Here is a 20,682-nt window from a genome sequence, read left to right on the forward strand (position 1 = left end):
CTTCACCTCCACAGAATCTGGGTGAATCAAATACTCACAATGGTTTTCTTAAAAAGAATAAATTTTTTCTTACCTGCAGCTCCTGAATTTCCATTCAGCCCTGGAACAGAGGAATCATTCTCCAGCCTTTCTGGATGAAATGTGTCTGTTTTGGCTCTGTAGGCCCTGCCACCACCTCCTGCTGCAATTATCAAGGGGACTGGTTCTCCATTCTCCATCTTAAGTTCAGAAGTAAAGGCAGTATTCAGACTGAGTCACACACACAAATGGAAGTTCAACCATGTGCTTGTTACTGCACCTTACACTAAGCAGGCATTTAGGACTGCTGAAAATATAAATTACCACTGCATTATTTAGGCACCAACATCCAGAAGACTAATGAATAGCACTAGTTCTACCAGATCTACAGGGAACAGAGGCAATTGGCAGCTCTGTGAATTATAAATCATGTTATCATGTTATAAGCTTCATCAAGCAAAACAGTTAATGTGTAATGCCCTACACAGTGCACTATAATGTCTGCACTTATAAAGGACTGCTACACTAGAAACTGCCTGAACATGCAGAGTTACGTAAAAGTATATAGAAGTCAGACTGGTCAAACATATTATTCACCACCGTGAAACTGGTGTTTGGAAAGAGTATCATCTCAGACAAGGCACAACAGTACAGATCGGTGGCTTCTAGCTGTAGAGTTGCCCATACAAAAACATACAGACTACCTTCAGCTTTTCTTGTTGTTACATCATTTAAATTACATATCTAGCTGAAGTCTCATGTTCTACAATGACATATTCAAATAAAAAGGAATTCGCCCTTTGCTGTAGGTATTATGCTTCAGAATCTTAGTTTGCAGTGAAAAAAAAAAATAATCTGTTTCCAACCATTGCAAAGCCAATTCCAAGCCACTGAAGTGAGCATGGCAATACCGGGAAGCCATTCTAAAGCATGTGAAAAGCCATCTCTGCTCTCTACCTCTCTATCATCTGGAAATGAAGGACACCCTGAGTTCTTTGTGGTCCCTTTCTCACAGGTGCGTAAAATAGCTATTTCAGGCTGTGATACTGGAGGCAATTGGTAGTACGTATTCATGCTGAAGGTGCACAAAGACTATGTTTCCATACCTTAAATATATAAGTTGCACCTCCCCCACCTCCACCTCCTCCTGCCCATTCATTGACACTTCTGTTCACACGTATCTCCTCTTCAATCACATTGTTCTCTCCAATGCAGACTTTCTGTATAACGTCATTAGTCTGCAAACAGAAAAGCAGGGCTGAATTCTGAAAATAAATTTCTAAGTTCTAGTACACACACAAGCTTTATCGTCCCTCAGCCCTCTCCAACCATGCCTATCAAGAGCTGAGGTGTACTGGAGGCTCACACATGTACCAGAGCTAACCTAAATAGTCACAGCACGCACAGTAGCAATGAGCTCAGTGTAGATTAATCCAGCAGCACTAATATTGCAATTATCAGAACTAGGATGTTCAAAGCCTATGAAAAAAACTGCTATCCCACCTTCAACTGCAATGTTGACACAACATTAAAGAAAATATTTAACTAGAAAACCCCCACAATTCCTACCCAGCATTTTTTTTCCCCTCCACCATTTAGCTCCAAACATGATGAACCTTCCACATCAGGCAAATCACTGAATTCACTGACTTATTTCAAACACAACATTAAGCCATTGTTTCTAAGTGCTTCTGGACTACAATCTAAAAACAAAACAAAACGATCACTCCTGCTTCGGTTTTAAATTGGGGCATTAAGTGCATGGAAAGATGGGTTTTGCTTTGAGTTCTTGTAAGTCACAAGCTCTGCTTCTTGCTTATTTTTTTCTATAAGTTTCACCCGAGTAACCCTGTCTTGTTATGTACACCTTACTAAGCTAATGACATTTTAAGGAAAAAAATGCACAAACAGTTGTACAGTAAAACTGTTATGTTTCTACCTACTCCCACATATGTATTTCCTTTTGGGAGACCTGATAAAAGCATCTTCCTCAAGTTACAAACTATTCTGTTGACCAGAAAACAGTGCGCCAGAAAATGAATGCCATCTACTTAGAGTTTGTGGACTTGTCTATGGAGCAAAACGACCCCTCTCCTTTACCCTTCCCTTAATTGACCAGAACTTGGGTGGGGATGATTAATATGATGACAAAGTCAATGACTCAGAGGGGCCACTAGATTACAACTGAATTAAAAAAAAAAAAATCCTTCATAGCGAAGACATGACTGATTACAATCCAATCTAGTAAAGGTCCCTTCTACAAGTCAATACAATCTCTCTGCTTCAATGAAAGAATTACATTAGCACTCAATAAATTCTCACTGAGATTACAGAGACCTGAAATTTAATGACTCCATATATTACACTGAGCTGGAATGCCCTAGTTATAGATGTTAGATGGAAGTTTGAGTTAGGGCACTTCTTATTTCAAAGAGGCTTCATATTTATGGTTTGTTTGTAGATGCGTGTAATTCCAGGTTTAACATTATTTATTTCAGCACATGGCCTTGAAAACCCCACTTTCTTGTCTGCATCTTTCAAACCTCTGCTCTAACAGACGGAGAAACTTTCACTTCCTGGATGCCAGACATCCAAAAGTTGAGAAACACACAGCATTTAAATGCCCAGCTCAAACCTGTAGGTGAAATTTCAGCAGATAAGGCTTAGTTCTACTCATTAACAATCTCTTAATCCCAAATCCTCCGAAGAATACTAAAAGATTAACAGAGTACTGCAAATGGCAGAAGTTGCTCCTTTCCATCTAGATATTTGCAGCAATGCTTAGCTAGTACCACGAAAATCAGGGCTGTCTCATCAGGAATTCATTTGTCTCTCCCAATCCCCCACAGAAAATAAACACAAATGGGCACTGTGAGGTGGGTGTCTCCCATTGCAGAGTATTGTGGAAGTTGTAGGGTTGGACTGAACAGCAGAGCAAAGCCAAAGCTCTGTGAAGTCAGAGGAAAGGAAGGCAGGGTTGACTTCTCCCTCTGCAAATCCACACAGGTGCTCTGAGATATACAGATTAATCAGAAGCCTATAGTATTATCTCTGTAAACAGACAAAATTCCACCAGTTTGTAAGCATTACAACAAAGCAAAAAGGACAATCTCTTACACTAGGGCAAGCATCTTCTCCTTGCTGTCCCACCAAGATATACAACGTATCATCCTTCTGGAGGTCAAAAATTCCTAGTACAGACACGCCATGGGATCTCACCATGGTGTTCTTCCCTCCTTTCCCACCAGCAGCTCCATAACCTGAGATGCTGCAGGAAAACGAACACAAGAACATGCATATAATCAATGAATATAAAGACATTATAATTATGAAATAAACCAGAGAGTTTGACTCAGCAGGTTATAATAACAAAAAGAGAATAGATAGAATGCTTACCTGCACCCTGGGCTCACTGCAAAACTCCAGAGGAGAGATCTCCAGCAGAGATCCTTCCCCACTGGCAGCCAGCTCTTAAATAGGTCTAGCAGAGGTGCAGCCAGGCTCCACCCCTTCTGGTGGCACAGCTGAATTGCCTTCACCTGTGCTCCCGTGGCTCAGGTGATCAATCAGAGGTTCAGGCTGCGATTCAGCAGTTCCCATATAAACGTGGTACCTGCGTTGTTCCAGATGAGTGGAAGCTAATATCAACGACTTATGGGCACTGAGTGCTTTGTACACCTGAACTGTACACAGTGTCACAGGACCTTGCCCCAAAGACCTGACAACTCTAAATACAAAAAAAAAAAAAAAAAAAAAAAAAAAAAAAAAAAAAAGCTTGAAGACTGAAGTCTTCTGTTCTGTGTGAGTCTATGAACTTGGGTAGCTGCAAAACAGATTCTTTCACACTGCTGAGGACACACTGCGCAAGTCCCTGTAGTTTCAAATTTTAGTATATGTGACATATCTTGTTTCCCAGAAGGCATGCCCTTGAGAGGTTTGCAGTGAGCGCTGCAAAGATCAGAAGCAGTAGAACTAATGAGTACAGCACATATGGCTAAATAGAACCTTTTGCACAATATTGACGGGGAAATTTGAGAAAGCAGACTATCACTGGCCCCAGTACAGTAGACCAGATGGGAAACAGTTCTCAAATTTCCAGGAATAGAATGAAAAACAGTAAATGGGCACACTACTGGCAGTAAATAGGGAAGGCAAAAGCCTCCTGGCTTAACTCACAGTCGCCATGAACATCACACTGTCTCCAGCCAGGAGCAGCTAGTTTGCACGCAGAGGCTGCTGCGGTCTCAGGTAAGGCACTTGGACTTTTATTCCAAGTAATCAAGATTCAGAAGTCCTTACTACTGTTGATATACTCAAAAATTGGACTGCTCAGATCCTCCCTCTCCTTTTCTATATACATAAACATCTTACACGCTGGCAGCAGTTTTTACCATGAGACTGCAAAGCATGTCATAAATATCATGAAACACACATTTCTGCTGCAACAAAAGACATAGTCACTCGACTTCATCAGCAAGTGAATGGTGGCAAACCAAGCTAGCTCAGTTTAGATCTGAAATAAGTAGGTGATTTTCCAGTGACTTCCAGCTATTTCTATGAGAGTAAAATTCAACCTGGAGTGTGTAAACAGTGATGCAAGGCTGAAGATACAAATTTTTTCCTTGTCTTCCTACCTATTCCACTAAGGATGCTCTCCTTAACTCCTATCCTTTAGCATATGATGGGTTTTTGCCCTGCACAGTCCTGCAGGCTGAAAGCAGAACAAACCAGCAGAGCTCAGTGTGTATGAGCACCCTGACCAGGTCAGGCGGTCAGCTTCCTCCCTCAGGGAACAACCAGCTCACTTTCAGCTAGCTCTTGCCCCGAAAGGAACTCACCTTATGACACCACTACGAGGCAGCCAGCCTGGAGCAATTTCAATGTCACAGCAAACATGGAGCATCAAGTGCCTCATAAAGCAGATTAGATCCTTGCAACGTGACACGACTGTGTTCATGCCACTCTCGGTAACCAAAGCAATCATTTCTCAGTAAGGCTGCACTGGAGCCAGCAGAAAAAGTGATAAACACACAGTACTGGGCTCCCCTGAGCAGACACTGCATGAACCTGAAGACTGAGCTAAATTTACTGTAGAATTTTGGAATGCTTAATGAAGTGCACTGTCAGGCACAGCAAGCTGGCACAGTTAATCGGCTGCAATTAGGGCCATATTTTTCTGTGCATAAACAGATTTTGCATATAAGCAATGATATCACAAAATTTGAGAAAACCCATTTCTGCCTCATTCAAAGGCTGCAAACAAATAATAAATGGCAGGTTTGGGAAACAGTCATTCCATATTTAAAATGTGTATTTCTATTTAAACGGATGGGTTATCTTGACTTCAGGTGAGAGCACGATCCCTCTCCTTAGGCAAGGCTTTCTTTTATGGGAGGGATACACTTAAACCACATTGGCCTTGAAGAAAGTCACATTACCTGAGAAGATATAAGCAAAACACATCATACCTTCCTAAAAACTTCAGGAAGGAGCAGCATGTGCATAGGGCACTGACAGTACAAGCACAGCCTCGTGTTTTTGTTTTACCTTACAAGAAGGGACAAGAGAAATGAAAATTGTGGAAGTGACACCAAATGATCATACAGAAAAATAGACCAAAGGTTCTTGCTTTAAAAAATGAATAAATTTGGTTAATGGATGAAATGTAATTTGTTACAGCTTGCTTCTTCATAGTTGATCATAGGCATAGATGTTAGATGACAAAGTCTTCTGAATGCTTTGAAGACAATCTAGATAGAAAAAATATTCTTTTATACTGCCTAACTTTATTATTATTACACAATGCTCACCTCATGGTATTGAACCAGCTTACTTTGTCTGCATCAGCACTGGAGCATATAAGAATGCAAACTTCAAATGAAGCAGTGTACAGTGTGTGCAGCCTACCTAGGCCTTCACAGATTGTGGGGTAAGCTTATGTTAGCAGAGTTTTGTGAAAAGTTAAGCTTTCTGTCTCTGAGAGTTAATAAAGCATATTTTGCCTTGTGTTCACATGATCTATATTCAGCTTATTCAATTACTAGATATGTAACTCACTGTGCTGCATTACACAGTGCAAGACGCACTGATGAACCATACCAGCTTTCTAAACAGCCCAAAGCCAGCTGGAGGGTTTTATCTCTGGGTCAAATAAATTGGAGATGGGTAGCAGATGGACCTGCAGGATTCGCAGTGCAGTAGGCCTGCAAGGGAAAGCTAAATACAGGCTGTGGATTTAGACTCTGGAAAGCCTACTGCTGATATTGCAACTTGATGTTTTCCTAGAGCTGTGCTATGCTGTGGGGGTCCCTCCTGCTCCTCCAGCAGCTCTGAATCAGGAATATGTCAAGATAATTTAGGTCCACAGTTGCTGCCTCCTTTCCTCAGGCTGTGAATTCTCTACAGCAGCCTTAGGAAGCACAGAAGAGAATGTCATCTAGTTAATGATATTAGCCATTTATTATCTATACTGAACTAAAAGCCTGTTAGGTCATTTATAGGACCTTAAATATTTACGTCCCTTCTGTAGGAGCCTCATTTCACCCGTGGTTTGTATTGTGTAGCAAAAATCAGCCTACAGTTGCACTAAAATTTTGGCTCTTTCTTGGCCTCCAATATTAAAGAAATGACAATACTGTAATTTTATTGCCTCTTCTCTTTTGGGCTATACTTTATATCCTTATTTACTGAATGCTGGTCCTGAAAAATTCTTTTCACCTCAGGCAACTCATTTTTGATAGTTGAGTAAAATATCATGAATGCTTTCTACATTATCATCAATCCTTCTGGTAACAGGCACTCCAGCAGAACTTGAGCATAGCCTAACCTAGCCAGTTTCTCATAACTGCTTTGCAGCAGACTTCTGTTAGAGACTGGTACCTACCCCCAACATATATATTTTTTCAATAAGACCCCAACAACAACAGAGAAGGTGACAGTAAGTTTTAATTGAAATTTGCCCAAAGACTACACTAGAATTTTCTGCTTCAAAATCCATGACACTATCATTAGTTTCAATAGGGAATGCTGCATTAAAAATACACTAGATAATCATTGATTCATTGAGACAAAGTGGTGCATGTTATGGCTTGATGTTGCTATTCAGATACAATGGGCTAAGCTCTGCACCTTTCCTCCCAGCAGGAGCAAAAATAGGAAAAGAAAAGTGGTAAAAATCAGCTTAAGTTGCATTAAATTGTACCTGATCATCTCCCTTTAAGGACAACTCTGTAGGGGGTTTTAAGCATTTTAACTCTCAGTGTCAAAGCCTAACACTTTGGTGGCTGGCTTCCAAAATCAATTCTACAGTGCTGATAGGCATACAGACTCAACCTACTATATCTAGTTCCAAAACAGAGCAGACGCTGATGTAATCTGTCCTGTAAGAAAATCTGACAAAGTTGTACCTCCTATATCAGATGAAGAGTGAGAAAAACTGATTTTGATGCCATAGTTCAATGGATAGCATATAGGATGCATTGACCTTGGTGCAGGGAGGTCAAATACTGACTTTTCAGTTACTTATAAAGATCTCCCATCCTCTAAGGTATTTAGGCTGAATATTTATGTGCTTCAGGACAGTTGTTTCTTCTCTATTTCACCAAATAGTAGCATCTGCTGGACAACAAATCTAAAACTGGAAAGACTGGAAATCACAAAATCAAGGAGAAGTAGATCTGCCTAAATTTCTGAATACAACACATACACGTCTAGCACGTATCCACAGCTTGGAGAAATTCTAACACAAACACATGTTATAAGAGCAACAGATGTTTCCCTTACCTGTACGTGTTGGTTGCTGGTACTCTCCAGATTTGAATGCCTTGGAGAATCCCCTCAGCTCCGACAATCACACTGAGGTTGGAGTTCCTGTAGGCATCATTGCATTGGCTCTGTGTTGGGCCATAGGCTCCACTAGCACCACATGTTGTGAACAGCCAGTGATCTGAAATGAGAACGTAGGCAAACCATGCTCTGAGCACACAAAGATCAAGTAGCTGCTCTGCTCTTCATCCACTCTTTGTTATTGCAGTATCAAGAGAACTCGGCCCTTGAAGTTTTAGCCAGAACAAATATTTGCACAATTCTTTCAAATGTCTCATAACACTGTGCAGCTTTGACAGCTTCTCATCTAAAACTTCTCAAAACTGCTACAACCATGCTACTTTTTCTAAGGCTCAAAAAGGTAAAGATAACAGAGTAGAACAGAAGTAAAATGCACTAACTTCAAGAGTGTGCATTTTAGCCATTTCAGCTCATATTTATATTTGACCATTGAACCTATTTTGTATGGGAAAGTAGCTGTTAATTAGATAAAAGCCTGTAAATACGACATTTCTCAGTGAGTACAACATAACAGTAAACTGATAACTTTTTGAATAATGATTTAGATGAGATTCAAGTTAAATTTCAGAAGTCAGAACACATAACTGGTCTGTAGAACAAGCATACAGCTCTTCATGTTATAGTTCAGATCTTTGGAAGTAAATCAATGCAGATCTATTGCAGCCTTTTTCATCAAATGGAAAGACCAGCTCAGTACAAATAGATTTCTAGAACATGGCTTTGATGATTTGTGCCTCACAAACCTGAATTTTAATTTGAATACATGATGCCAGCATGTTGCAAGATCACAGTGCTCTTATAATACCTACCTCAACATATTAGATCATAAATAAGGAAATATTGCCTTCGTAATCAAAACTAACCTCTAGATGGAAAATAAATAGACTGGGCAGTTTTTGGTGCACATTGTGTGATTTATCATCCATATTTGTTAACAAGCAAATCCACACAATCCAATGAACTCTATTATTGGAGTTCATCCTACTGACAGAGAACATGGCAGTATAATAAACTGCCATTAAAGGCAAAAGACTTGGAACATGTCTAAAGAAAATATTATTTTTATAAATGATGCTGGGTCAGCCAATTCTCCTTCTAGCATTGGCAAAGGGTAGCATTTTGCCACCCAACTTTCTCTACTGCAATACAACATATGCAGGCTTTTTCAGAACTAACTAGCTCAGAAAATGAGAACATTAGCTAGATTCTGCTTCTTGGTATCTGACACTATTTTCTGAGCAGCCCTGGTCCAGAACTGATAATGAACAAGTGTCTTGACAAGAAAGGCAAGCACTTCTACCATTATTGCTGCTGTGGCAGCTCACCTGTCAGAAATAAAGGCAACACAGTAGTAAAGCCAACCACAAGTTTTCACAAACTAATCCTGGAGACGGACTAAATTCATTTTTCAATGCATGAAATGGATCAAACAATTTGATAGTAGTGCAAGAAATAATGCGTCTGGTACTTCTGAAAAACCTTCATAACTGAGCCCTGGCAGCTCCTGAAGTAATGCAAAACTGCTTTAGGAAAGCTTCCCTATCTAAGCATTGCTGAGAGAATAAGCTCTTACGTCTTACTGCAAAATCTATATCACCTCTCCTCAAGACCACCCTCCAAGGACCTTCTAGGGACTTTTCTACTGTTGTATATAGATGCACTTATTTTACTTTTTCTCAAATCCCTCAGCAATGGATGGCTATATAAAGTCTTAAAATTAGTAGATAGCAAATGGAATAATTCCCCTCTCCTCCTCGGACACCAGTACACTCCCCTTCATGAACAACAGGCAAGAAGGGAAAGCACCTAAGAAAGCAAGCGGGCCTGAAGGTTCTATGCAAAATGCTTCAGTAGCTCTGATTCTGCAAATAACTTACAGTCTTATACCTAAAGTTACTTATGTTTATTATTTTTATTGGGGGAAAAAAAAGAAAAAAAAACAATGAAAAAACCCATCATCAAAAACAAAGTGAAATTTCACACAGAATGGAAGATGAGACACCTTCTGTCAGCTATCACAGCAATTTAACATTGCAGCATCCCAGTGGGCTAAGCCACCTGCACTGAAACATATGTTTAGTAAAGCAGACAGGTAAATGTCTTTGCTTGGAACAATAAGAAGCCATTTGGATGTCTCTGGTGAAACATCAAAAATGTTCCCAATGGTAGCAGCAGGTGACCTTCAAGAGGACAACATACCCAAAAGATGAGAGAACTATATGGAAAATGGAAAGGGATATAACCTAACACAGACCACAGCATGTGCATACTGCTGCTATGGTTAAGCTTTGCATTTACAATTTACTCCATTTAAACAAATTTCCATCCTTAGTTATCTGCTTACATGGCAGAAGTACCTACAGACTGTCACAAGTGCAACACATGGCATGGCTGTGCCTGCAAGAGGCAGCTCTTGACTCTCACTGGGTACCATGGGCAGGGGATCAATTAACTACATCTTATTCCAGAATGCTTTGTAATGATCCTCTGTTTCCTTAACCAGCACAGTGCCCTGAAAGAACAGAAGAAAAATGCCCTCCTACTGTAAACATCATGCCACTAAATCTTGAACTGAAAATGTTTGGTATTTTCTGCTTCTTCAATAGCCTGTAAGATGCTCTCTTCCAGAGCACAGGCAGTATCAGGGTAAGACCAAACCGTGCTGGTGATCTAAGATTAGTGACTGTTCATCTAAGCTCTCTGAATTTGACTTTTAAAGCAGAGCACAAGAGATCTGGAAAAAAAAAGCCAGAGATATGCTATGACTGGAGGTGTGACATAAGGAGCCTGGAGATGACTGAGCACAGAAGGAATTATCTTAGATTTCAATAGCGGTCCTGCTGTATTGACACAGTGGAATATGCAAGACTGCATCTAAAGCCTACGTGGTTCTGCACTTGCTGCATTCTGTGCAAGCAAACATATCGAATTGCTCAGTTCATGTAGATGGTGGGCAGGAATGAAGACATATTTCAGAAGCAGCAGAGCTGTGGTGACATCCACAAAAAAAACCAACCAAAACGGTTGGAAAAAGCCAGGCCAAAGTGATGTCTGACTGCAGCTGATGTCAGGGAACAAGGGTTTCAGTAAAAGCCTACAGTCAGGTATTGCATGATATCCTCATTTGTCACTAATGCTCTGACCTGCAAAAAGTAGTTTTTCTCTTGTTTATCTCCACTTTTATTTTTCATACCAGAAGCCATTCCAACATCTAACAGCTTTGCTGCTGAATTAAATGGAATAGAATGCAGCATGGGAAGAAGTTGCCCCTCATTTCAACATGAATAGCACAGATAGGCCTCAATTACAATTTTGGATACAGATAAAAAACCTTTCATTTCCCTTCCTCTTCTCTCTTAAGTTTCACAAATCTCATCCTCAATCTGCAGAAACAACAGTAGCTGAAAATCTTAAATCGGTTTTAAAACAGACTCAAAGTACTCCCTACCTTAGATAACCCACCATTTCTTTTTAAGTAAGAATAACTGCTCTTTTTTAGAGCAAGAATAACCTCTCATTTGTTCCCTGTAATGTATAGATTTTCTCTTGATTCTCAAAATGACTGCAGCATGTCTCTTGAGCTCAGGACTTCAATGTGTTGCTGCCTGCCACAGCACAGCCGCTCACCCTAATTCCATCCGAAGCATTATTTTCATCTCCAAAGACTACAGCAGCAGCCCTGATCCCAAACTCCTTAAGCAGGCAGCTGAGAAGCACTTCTTTTTTTCCCCACTCGCGTACAAGCACGATCCATTGCACGTTGCATGGCACTGCCTCTTCAATGTGCAGTGTGTGATGGGGAGCACTGCTGGCACTGCTTTGGAATTTTGCCCGACTTCATACAACATACAGATGCCTGATTTCCAGAAACAGCTGAGAATTCCCATGATGAAAATTAACAGGAAGCCAAATGCAGGGTCCCTAATAGATTCTGCCATGGGCAGTTGCAAGATGCTAACTGGATTTAAGAACTGGAAATGCCTGCTTAGTGTAGGGGGAAAAAAATAAATGAATTGAGATTCAGAATTGGGGTATTACATTTCAGTGAATAATTTATATATTGATAGAATGCCCACTTTCATGGGAAATTTGGCAAAGAACTATTTGGTCTGCTGCCTGCTCACCCACACACCTGCCCTCCTCAAGCTGCCTGGGATGCTTCCCAACACACTGCTAAGTACCCAGAAAAAAAATATTGTGCAAGAAATGCCATTTACCCCTACTAAAATAGATTAAAAAAAAAAAAAATCCTTCTTCCCAACTTTTCTTCCCAATTAGATTTACTGATATATTTACATATGTTGACAATTATTTTCTTCTTTAGAGCAAAAATTCTCATTTCAGCTCTGCTTGGCTGGGTACATAAGATGCACAGCAATTAACAGCGCTGGATTTCAGCTGCAGCAAAGGGGACGGATGCTTGGTTCAAGCAAAGGAAAAAGAACAAAAGCCCACAAGACTTGAAATGATTAATTATTTTGAGGCTCTGATACAACTCACAGCCCAAGGCAGCGCTGCTGCAAATAACAACAAACAGCAAAGAAAAGAAAACAGAGGCACAAAGCCGAAAGCGCATTTGTACTGCTAACATAGAAAGCAATTTGACTGTCATATACAGCATACGAACCCCACATCACAAAACAGCTGCTGGCATTTTAGCTATACCTCAAGGATCTAAATGTATTAAATGGCATTTGTTAAATTAAGCTGGTTTGAACCAAGGTTCAACTTGTTCCAAACCAAAGCTTTCCTGTGATTTGAGGAAATCACAAACTATGCACCATGGTGCTGGGCATCTTTTGGAATCTAAAGTAAAGCAGTGGCAAAATGCATCAGTGCAATATAACTATGTGTGGGCACTATTAGGGACACATTGCCACGACCTCTATTCAGGCAAGAGGCTATCTCACTTCCACTAAATTAATAAAAATAAAAAAAAGAGTGAATAAGGGTTATAAAGCCTACCATTTTGGGAGCACAAAAACCCCAGTGGCTAAAATTATGGAAGTAATTAATTCTGTTAATTGTCCCTCAGGGACTTCATTTCACTAAGGCAGCTGTGAATGAACACAATGACATGGACAAGCAGAACACTTCCTTCATCTGTTTGTAAAAGCATTCACAAACTCCTTTGAAACATCTGACCCATAAAGGAAGTCAGAAGCTGACTCAAGGCCAGGCTGGATGTGACTCTGTGCAGTCTGGTCTGGTGGTTGGCGACCCTGCACATAGCAGGGGGTTGAAACGACGTGATCATTGTGGTCCTTTTCAACCCAGGCCATTCTATGATTGTAACAGGAGACCAGTGACATTTGGCTGCCATTGATGAAGGCAATGGAAGACTTGGACATGTTTTTCAGCTCAACAAGAGCTGCTGCAATTACGAATGTATATCAGATCACACCTCAGTGCCATTTCATATAAATACACATAACTTCTTTCTTGTTTTAGAATTTTCTTATATGTCCATCTAGATAAAGGAAACACCATCAGGGCATCCTTTGAGGAAATTTTCTGTGGTCAGTGGCAAGGAGCTGGCTTTGAACAATGATCAGAACGGTTTGTTTCTTGCTACATTCAGGAAGCAGTAACTAACAGAGCAGCATGAAGAAAACTAATTTCCATAAAGGCTGCTTAGTGGGAGATACTAATAACTTTTTGGATTTTTTTTCTCATTTAGAATTGCAAAGGGTAATAGAAACTCAAGTTGGATAACAGTGACCAGGTCAGGAGGAGGCAGCAAAATTATTTCAAAACCTTTCCTCAGATTTATAGCAGTTTCTGCACAGTTTAAACTGTTGTTTTTAAAGAGTAAAGGCAGATTTAAATTTTAAGCCTAAAATCTGTTTATTCCAATGGTTTGTTTAACTCTAGAGAGCAGGAATTCCAATTTAACTTTGCTGTGTTGCTTCTCAGTACTGTACCTTTGCCATTTTTAATCCTCTAGAGAAAGCAAGTGCAAACACTGCAATAAAGAAATTCATGCCTGCATCATCTGAGATCCCACTACCCATCCATCTCTGAACGTTTTCTATCACTTTCAGAATGCTTCTTTTGCTGAGGAGGAGAGTACTAAGCCATTTGTTCACTGTGTTAATTGATGCTTAATACAAAAATACAATTCTGCAGATACCTTTATTGCATTACACCAACAGTTCAGTTAGTATAATTGCGCACAAAAAGCAACCAAATGTAATTTTCTTCTACTTAATACTCGCTTTGCTGTTCCTTTCAGCTCCTTCATCTGATTAACTAATGTGACTCAGAGTTCTTCCGAGAAACAACCATGTAAGTACTTGCAACAGGACACTCTCTGATGCAAAAAACCCAAAGTCTTTGCAACCACCAAGAGTGTGGGGAAGAAACTGGAGCTGAAGAAAATGGTAATCCAGTCCAGAAGACTACGTGGTGACAGCTTCCATGCAGGAAACCATGGTCTCACAATAGCAGACCGGATGGCACAAAACAGTACAAGATTTGAGGGGAAAAAGCTGAACATTTTTTCATTCATTTTACAACCCACCACTTTGGTACCATGTACCCTGACACAAGTAAGTTGTCAGCAGGCTGATGAAACACTGAAACATCAGAAGAGAGGCTATCCTCATGGCATTTAGGGCCTACTCAGAAGCATCAGAAATCTTTAATTAAAGCTTGAGCGCTCCATTTCTTGTTATCTCCTTCTGCCTACTGAGAATCCTATTTTCTCCCCTTGCATATCCATGATAGTCATTTGTTTACCTAGAATTCCTCATTAGTGCTCTCTGTATCTCTCTGTGCCTGAATTTTCCATACTCTCGTCTTGTCTATAAAGGGAAATTGCATTGGTTTGATTTAAATTGGCTTTTTAATTGGTTGTTCAACTCCCTGTAGAGAGCTGCTGTGGTTTGAGCAGTTGTCAGTTTTACTTAAACTAATAGCGAAGAAATTTAAAAACTAAGCTGAAGTAAGCATGCTTTACATCTGCACAACCTCTGTGCAGATTTCATCTGAAATTTCAGTCAAAAGTTCTAGTTACAAATGTGGTTGCTTCAATACTCTGGTATAAACAGCCTTTCTTACAACTTTTTGGCAGGCTCCTTCCAGAACCGAGTTTCACTTGCAATCTTCCTGCAAGAAGCTGGTATTCTAGTAAATGACACATTAATTAAATAATTGAACAGGAAAACCTGTGCATAGCCTTGTGGCTGTCTATCTTGCATTGCAAGTGACTGGGCAAATTCAGATCTACATGGATTTTTTGTGTCAGCCCTGGTCATCATCCAGAAACTTGAGAGAATTACATCACTATTGTAGCAATTTGGGGTCTTATTCTCCACACAGCACATTGGCCAGTCCTTTGTAAATGACAGTGGTTAATAGATCTCTAGAAGCTTCAAGATACTTTATGGTGTGGCTGTGTTATATACTTCAAGCCTTTTGCTGGCTTCCTGTGTATGGATCACAGAGACATGCTAAGCCATGTCAAGCAATGGCAGGGCTGAAGTAATTCACTCAGTACAGAGCCTGAGAATAAAGGGGGGGCAGTGACATTGGCAGTGACGACAATTTATTTCTTCTGCCGAAACTGGATATTCTAGCACAGTCAGTGTCTGTAAGAGGTTGTTCTCAATTACAAAGGAGCAAATCCAGCCCCTTACCCTTAAAAGCAATGGACTTTTTTTGGATATTTGGTCAGGTAACTGAAGCGGTGCCTGTCTTTCAGACTGTACTCCTAGCTGCGTAGGCTGAGCTGGCTCATAGACTTGAGGAAGGCATTTTATTATTCTGTTGTCTCCTTAGCTACAGAAACAGAGTTTTTTTCTTAGTTTCAATATGATTTCTTAAGAAGGAAGTATTACAGCCAGTGAAGCATCATATGAGCCAAGGATCACATTAGCTGTAATTACTTCTGGCTGAGCTTATATTGGTCAATGCAGTCTTCAGGACTTCAGGGTGGTGATGATGCTGTTGTTTCACTCACACAATAGTAAATATGAGGCCATGAAAGCAATGGCCTTGGCAGACTCTGCCTGAGGTTTCTTAAATGCATTATAGGATGCAGAAAGTAATAAGATTAAACCAGGGTAAAATGCATAGCCCAGGGACTAAACAAGCATCTGCACTGTTTACTGAGAGCAGGGAGCAGGGAACACGGTGATGGGTGATTCAGTACTATAGAGACCACCTCGTCCCAGAGGTGCAGAACCTGTCATTTGTTCTTGTTAAACTTCCTGTGTTTGGTGACCGACCAGCAAGCTTCCTCTGCAAGGCCCCTCTATCCTGAACAGCTCCTAGCTTACTATTGTTTGCAAACTTATGCAGGCAAGCATGTAAGTCCAGATCATTTAGGAAAACATGAAAGAACCATAATACACAGGTCCAACTCAGCCCAGTATCCTCTCATAAAGGCTCATTCTCACTACCTAATCCTTTGCTCCTGCATTTTTCTTGCTGTATGACACAGTACAGAAAATATCAATAAACTCCACTTGGTGCAACCCTTGGCAGACACTGCAGAGATTTTCCACTGTTGGAGGTCACTTTACCAGAACTTGCTGGTTCATGTACCAGCAGCTGCTCTGCTGGGGCTAATATGTCCAGCTTTTCAATCAGGCTTGCAAGACTGTATGGAGCTTTTGATCACACTGGCTAGACTGCTGTTGGTATCAGAACTGACTTAACACTAGCGTATGTATTTCAACAGTACACTGCAGGTAGCAAAGTGAAACATAACGTAGAAGAGAACAGATTTTAAAGTAGTCTTTTTAAAATAAAGGAATGGGAGAGAAGGAGACAGCACGAACAAACTCCTGTACATAAAGTAGGCATGTACCAACCATACTCCTCTAAATTAAGCAGAGTGGTATTTCAAATTGTCAGGTAATTGTCAACTTTAGCACCGTGTGAGGAGGAACAGCTGCACTCAGTGCTAAAGGTGGCACTTGTAGCCAATGCTTCTTTCCTGTATTCCCATGGTTAGCCCCCCTTCTCCAGGTAGGTCTGTGGTGCACCTCCAGGTTGGTTGTGACCACCTGAATTGAATCAGTAAGAAAAACTGGCAAGGAAGAGGTAAAAGGAATAGATTGAAATATAAATGCATGCATACAGCACAGATATTGAGAATGTGTGGGCAAGCATGAGAGAGGGAAGAGGCAAATCCTTGGGACACAGTGATGTGATGAGGAGAGAAGGGAAATCCTGTAACAATTTGTACCATGCCACTACAGCTAAGCTGGAAAGGGGGAACCATGGAACAGGAGAGAACCAGGTATTCAGGACTGTCATTTCTGACTAGCTGAAAATGATGTTTCTAAGACCAAGTCTCTTGCTATACTTTTTCAAATGGGGAATGAAGACATTACAGAAAAAGATGTTATTTCAAATCAAGCCTATATTAATTAGAGATGAGTGTTCAAGTTACCACATTCTGGACTCAGTTAATTTGCTTTGATTCCTTCCTATTTTTAAATCATGAGATCAAATAAATCTTGCAATTCTTTTTTTTTTTTCCCCTCACAAATTTGCAATCAAAATTACAGTTACAGTTTTTACAGCTAAAGGCAATTGCTTTGTATAGAGTTAGGTTTTTTGTTTGTTTAGAACAAACTTAGGAAAAGTTCTGAAGAAAGCCTTAGGGAGGGGAAGGGAGGGGGGAAGAAAGGAGGGGGAGGGGAAGTCATATTGCCTTTAGGTCCATTTAACTAAAACCTGCACTTGTTGGAAATCTGCTGTCTGAAAATAATTCTCTGTTCAGACCATTACCTGCTGGACCAGAAATGGGGGCGGTGCCGAGTTGGAGATTTCCCAGAAGTTTTTGTTCCCATCCAAAATTATTCAGGCCTCTTCTACTGGTGAGCAAATTGCTTGAGTCTGGAGTAGTACTTCGAGGTATCTTCTCTCCATTGACTAGAAAACAAGAAGTCACAGACTGATTCATCACTGTGCTGAGTCAGCGTGTAATCCAGAGCTCAAGTTAAATTAAGGGCTGGAGCCTTTTCTGTTGAGAATTAGAGCCTGTAGTCACAGGATACACCAGCATTAAAAGGAATGGGCAGACTGACTTTCAATTGCTGTTATGGAAACTGTGACAAAAATAAATAGGAATGGGTGGTGGACAAAACAAGTGAATGAAGACACAATGCAGAAGTACAAAACAATCTTTAGCAGCTATTAGAAAGTTTTTCTTTTAACCAGTTAAAATGTGTACAATCTTTCTCACTTACAGCCTAACTTTAAGATCTCTTTACAATGTCAGAACCTGAGGTGCATTGTTTCTATGCACGATTGCATAAAAGGAAATACACACAGACCCAGACAGTGCAAACTAACATGAAGCAAATGAAACTTTGGCTGCTGTTGGATGAGGAAGTGGCTTAGAGATTTTCAACCCACTGAAAATGACTGAAGTTGTAGCTTCAAGCCCAGGAGATGAACAAGTAGTCAAGTTGTACTGTTCAACTCAAGTCAGAAGTTTCATGTGTTATGAGCAGCAATCCTCATGCCAGTTTTTGTTTCAAAGAATGGAGCGTCAGATAATTAAACACATTTATAATTTAAGCATCTCAGTATGCATAAGCTAGACACAACTGCTCAATAAAAATCTAAATGGGGTGAATCTGGCAGCAGAGGTATAGGCTGAACCTATTTTAGAGGCTGATCAATCACAAAGTCTCAATCTAAATCCAAACTTTTCCCAAGGGTATGAGAGTGGGGATCTTAGTTTCTGATTCAGACTTAAATGCAATCAGTCCAAATCAAAGAAAACCAAACAACAACAACAAAACACAACAAAAAAAATTGTTCTAATTTAACTAATTCATTGAGCTGAATGTTATTGCAAAGTCAGTGTCAATCACAGACTGCCTGTCTTTTCTGAGACAGAGTCCAACTGTCATTCATTTTGAAAGCTGTCACACAACAAACCAGGTCATGTCAAACTCCATAATTACAGACTGGTTTCTGCATCAGTTTGCCTGGATAGGTGATGCTACTATTCTAGCTGCAGCTGGCTCTCTGACACCATATGTCTTGCCATCCATTTACTGCCAAACCTGGAACTAATTCACCAGTCAGTTCCACTAATAAGATATGTGCCTGAATGGTCTCCTTTATCTGAGCACAAATATTTTAGACACATACTTTTTTCCAAGAGTCTGTTGAAGGCAGCAACACACAATCCCTTCCCCACAATTTCCATCCCTCTCCAAATTTCAGCTGCAAGGCAAATAGAAGACAAACCACCACTTGCAGACAGAAGGAAAACTTACTTGTTAAAAAACAGTCCAGACTAAGGGAGACGTTGTCAAAAGCAATAACGGCATTGGATCCTCTATCCCATGAAGCAATGATCTGAAACCAAAACCTGCAGAGATTGGAAGAACAGGGATTAAAAATCTCTCTGGTAGGGGGATGAAACAGAGCTATTCAAAATTAAAGCAGTTTTAGAATGGAAGAAAAAGGCTTTCTTTCAGGATTTAAGGATTCAGGATTTAAGTTGAAATTCCAAATCATTAAACTGATTTTATTCTGATTTTATTCTCATAAGCAATTCATACCCTGAAGTGTTAAGAAAAGTAAGCTAGGACTCCTGAAGTCATTTAAGAGTTTTTAAAAGAATCTAGCAGTCAAAGGCTGAAATCAATTTATGTATTTGGTTTTGATCCACCTTCAGGGAAACAAAAGATATCAAACAATCCCGGGAGCTGACACTGTCTAGTCCATAGGAACAGCAAATCTCATCATTCCCTCTTTCCCTCATTCTCATCTGGATTTTGCAGTAAATAGGCTTTTGCCATTTCTACGTTACCAAAAAAAAAAAAAAAAAAAAGACTGCTGTAAACTCATCCTCATGGGTATTACAAGTCAACTGGTAGACAAAAAAAAAAAAAAGAAAAAAATCCACAACCAAATATTGCAAACCTGATAGTATACAGACCATGGCATTTTTATTTATTTGTATTTTTTTTAGCTTAAGAAGTTCATGTTAGTTGGAAGCATACAAGGCCAGGTTGGATGTGGTTTGACTTCGTGGTTAGCGACCCTGCCCGTGGCAGGGGGTTGGAACTGGATAGACTTTAAGGTCCATTCCAACTCAAGGCATTCTACGAAACTATGTTCTCCAGATATACGTTTGCAACATTAAGTCATAACACTGTGCTTGAGACCAGAAATCAATTTATAAAAGCAACTGACAATGACACGGAAGTCAGATACAAAGCCAAGAAGTTGTATCAATACTTAGAAAAACATGAAGACAGCAAGCTTCATGATGCAAGCTGCAAGAGAAAAAGAGATGTTCTTTAAAATACATTCACTTTTGTATCTTAATGTTTTACACCAGGAGAATTTGAAGCCATATATGTGTCTCTTTAACGTAGACAACTTGCTGATGGCTCCTATTCTATCTTTTGGATATAACCGTTTAGCCATTATGAATTCTTGCAGGTGTTGCGGTTTAGATGACAAACAGATGAACAAAAAAAGGTTTTTCTTAGTAGCATTCCTGTTTATTTAAAAAAATTATACAAATCCTGTTTCCTGCACGACTGCAAGAATCTAATAACCAGCAAGAATTTTCTTACACAGAATCTCATCCCTTATATCCCTTACAGTTACTCATCTAAAACATTTTCTCTCATTGTTTTGGTGGCTATCAATGTTTGCATATTAGATTTGTTGCCTCCAGCAGTTTTAAAATCTGCCTCTCCTTCACCAGTGAATTAACCTCACAAAACAACAACCAAGTGATGCATTTCTGCTCAGAAGTATTTGTACTTTGGGGACCATATGCCCTTGTGTTTTGATTGGGCTGTTGGACAAAGTGTGCTCTGATTTTCC

The 20,682-nt window shown here is 40.0% G+C and overlaps 1 protein-coding gene across 1 annotated transcript in view; it reads right to left on the minus strand.

Moving 5' to 3' along the window:
- Positions 1-20,682, minus strand: part of ALK (ALK receptor tyrosine kinase) — a gene marked incomplete at both ends in the record, with an annotated part of 285,971 nt that overhangs the window by 22,157 nt on the left and 243,132 nt on the right. Inside the window, 6 exons of the mRNA XM_079532815.1 lie at positions 74-218; positions 1,125-1,256; positions 3,136-3,286; positions 7,801-7,963; positions 17,608-17,751; positions 19,113-19,207. Coding sequence (XP_079388941.1) covers positions 74-218; positions 1,125-1,256; positions 3,136-3,286; positions 7,801-7,963; positions 17,608-17,751; positions 19,113-19,207 — 830 coding nt within the window. The remainder of the gene's footprint in view (positions 1-73; positions 219-1,124; positions 1,257-3,135; positions 3,287-7,800; positions 7,964-17,607; positions 17,752-19,112; positions 19,208-20,682) is intronic.

This window comes from Tetrao urogallus (genome assembly GCF_951394365.1).
Source record: "Tetrao urogallus genome assembly, chromosome: 2".
Classification (NCBI taxonomy): Eukaryota; Metazoa; Chordata; class Aves; order Galliformes; family Phasianidae; genus Tetrao; species Tetrao urogallus.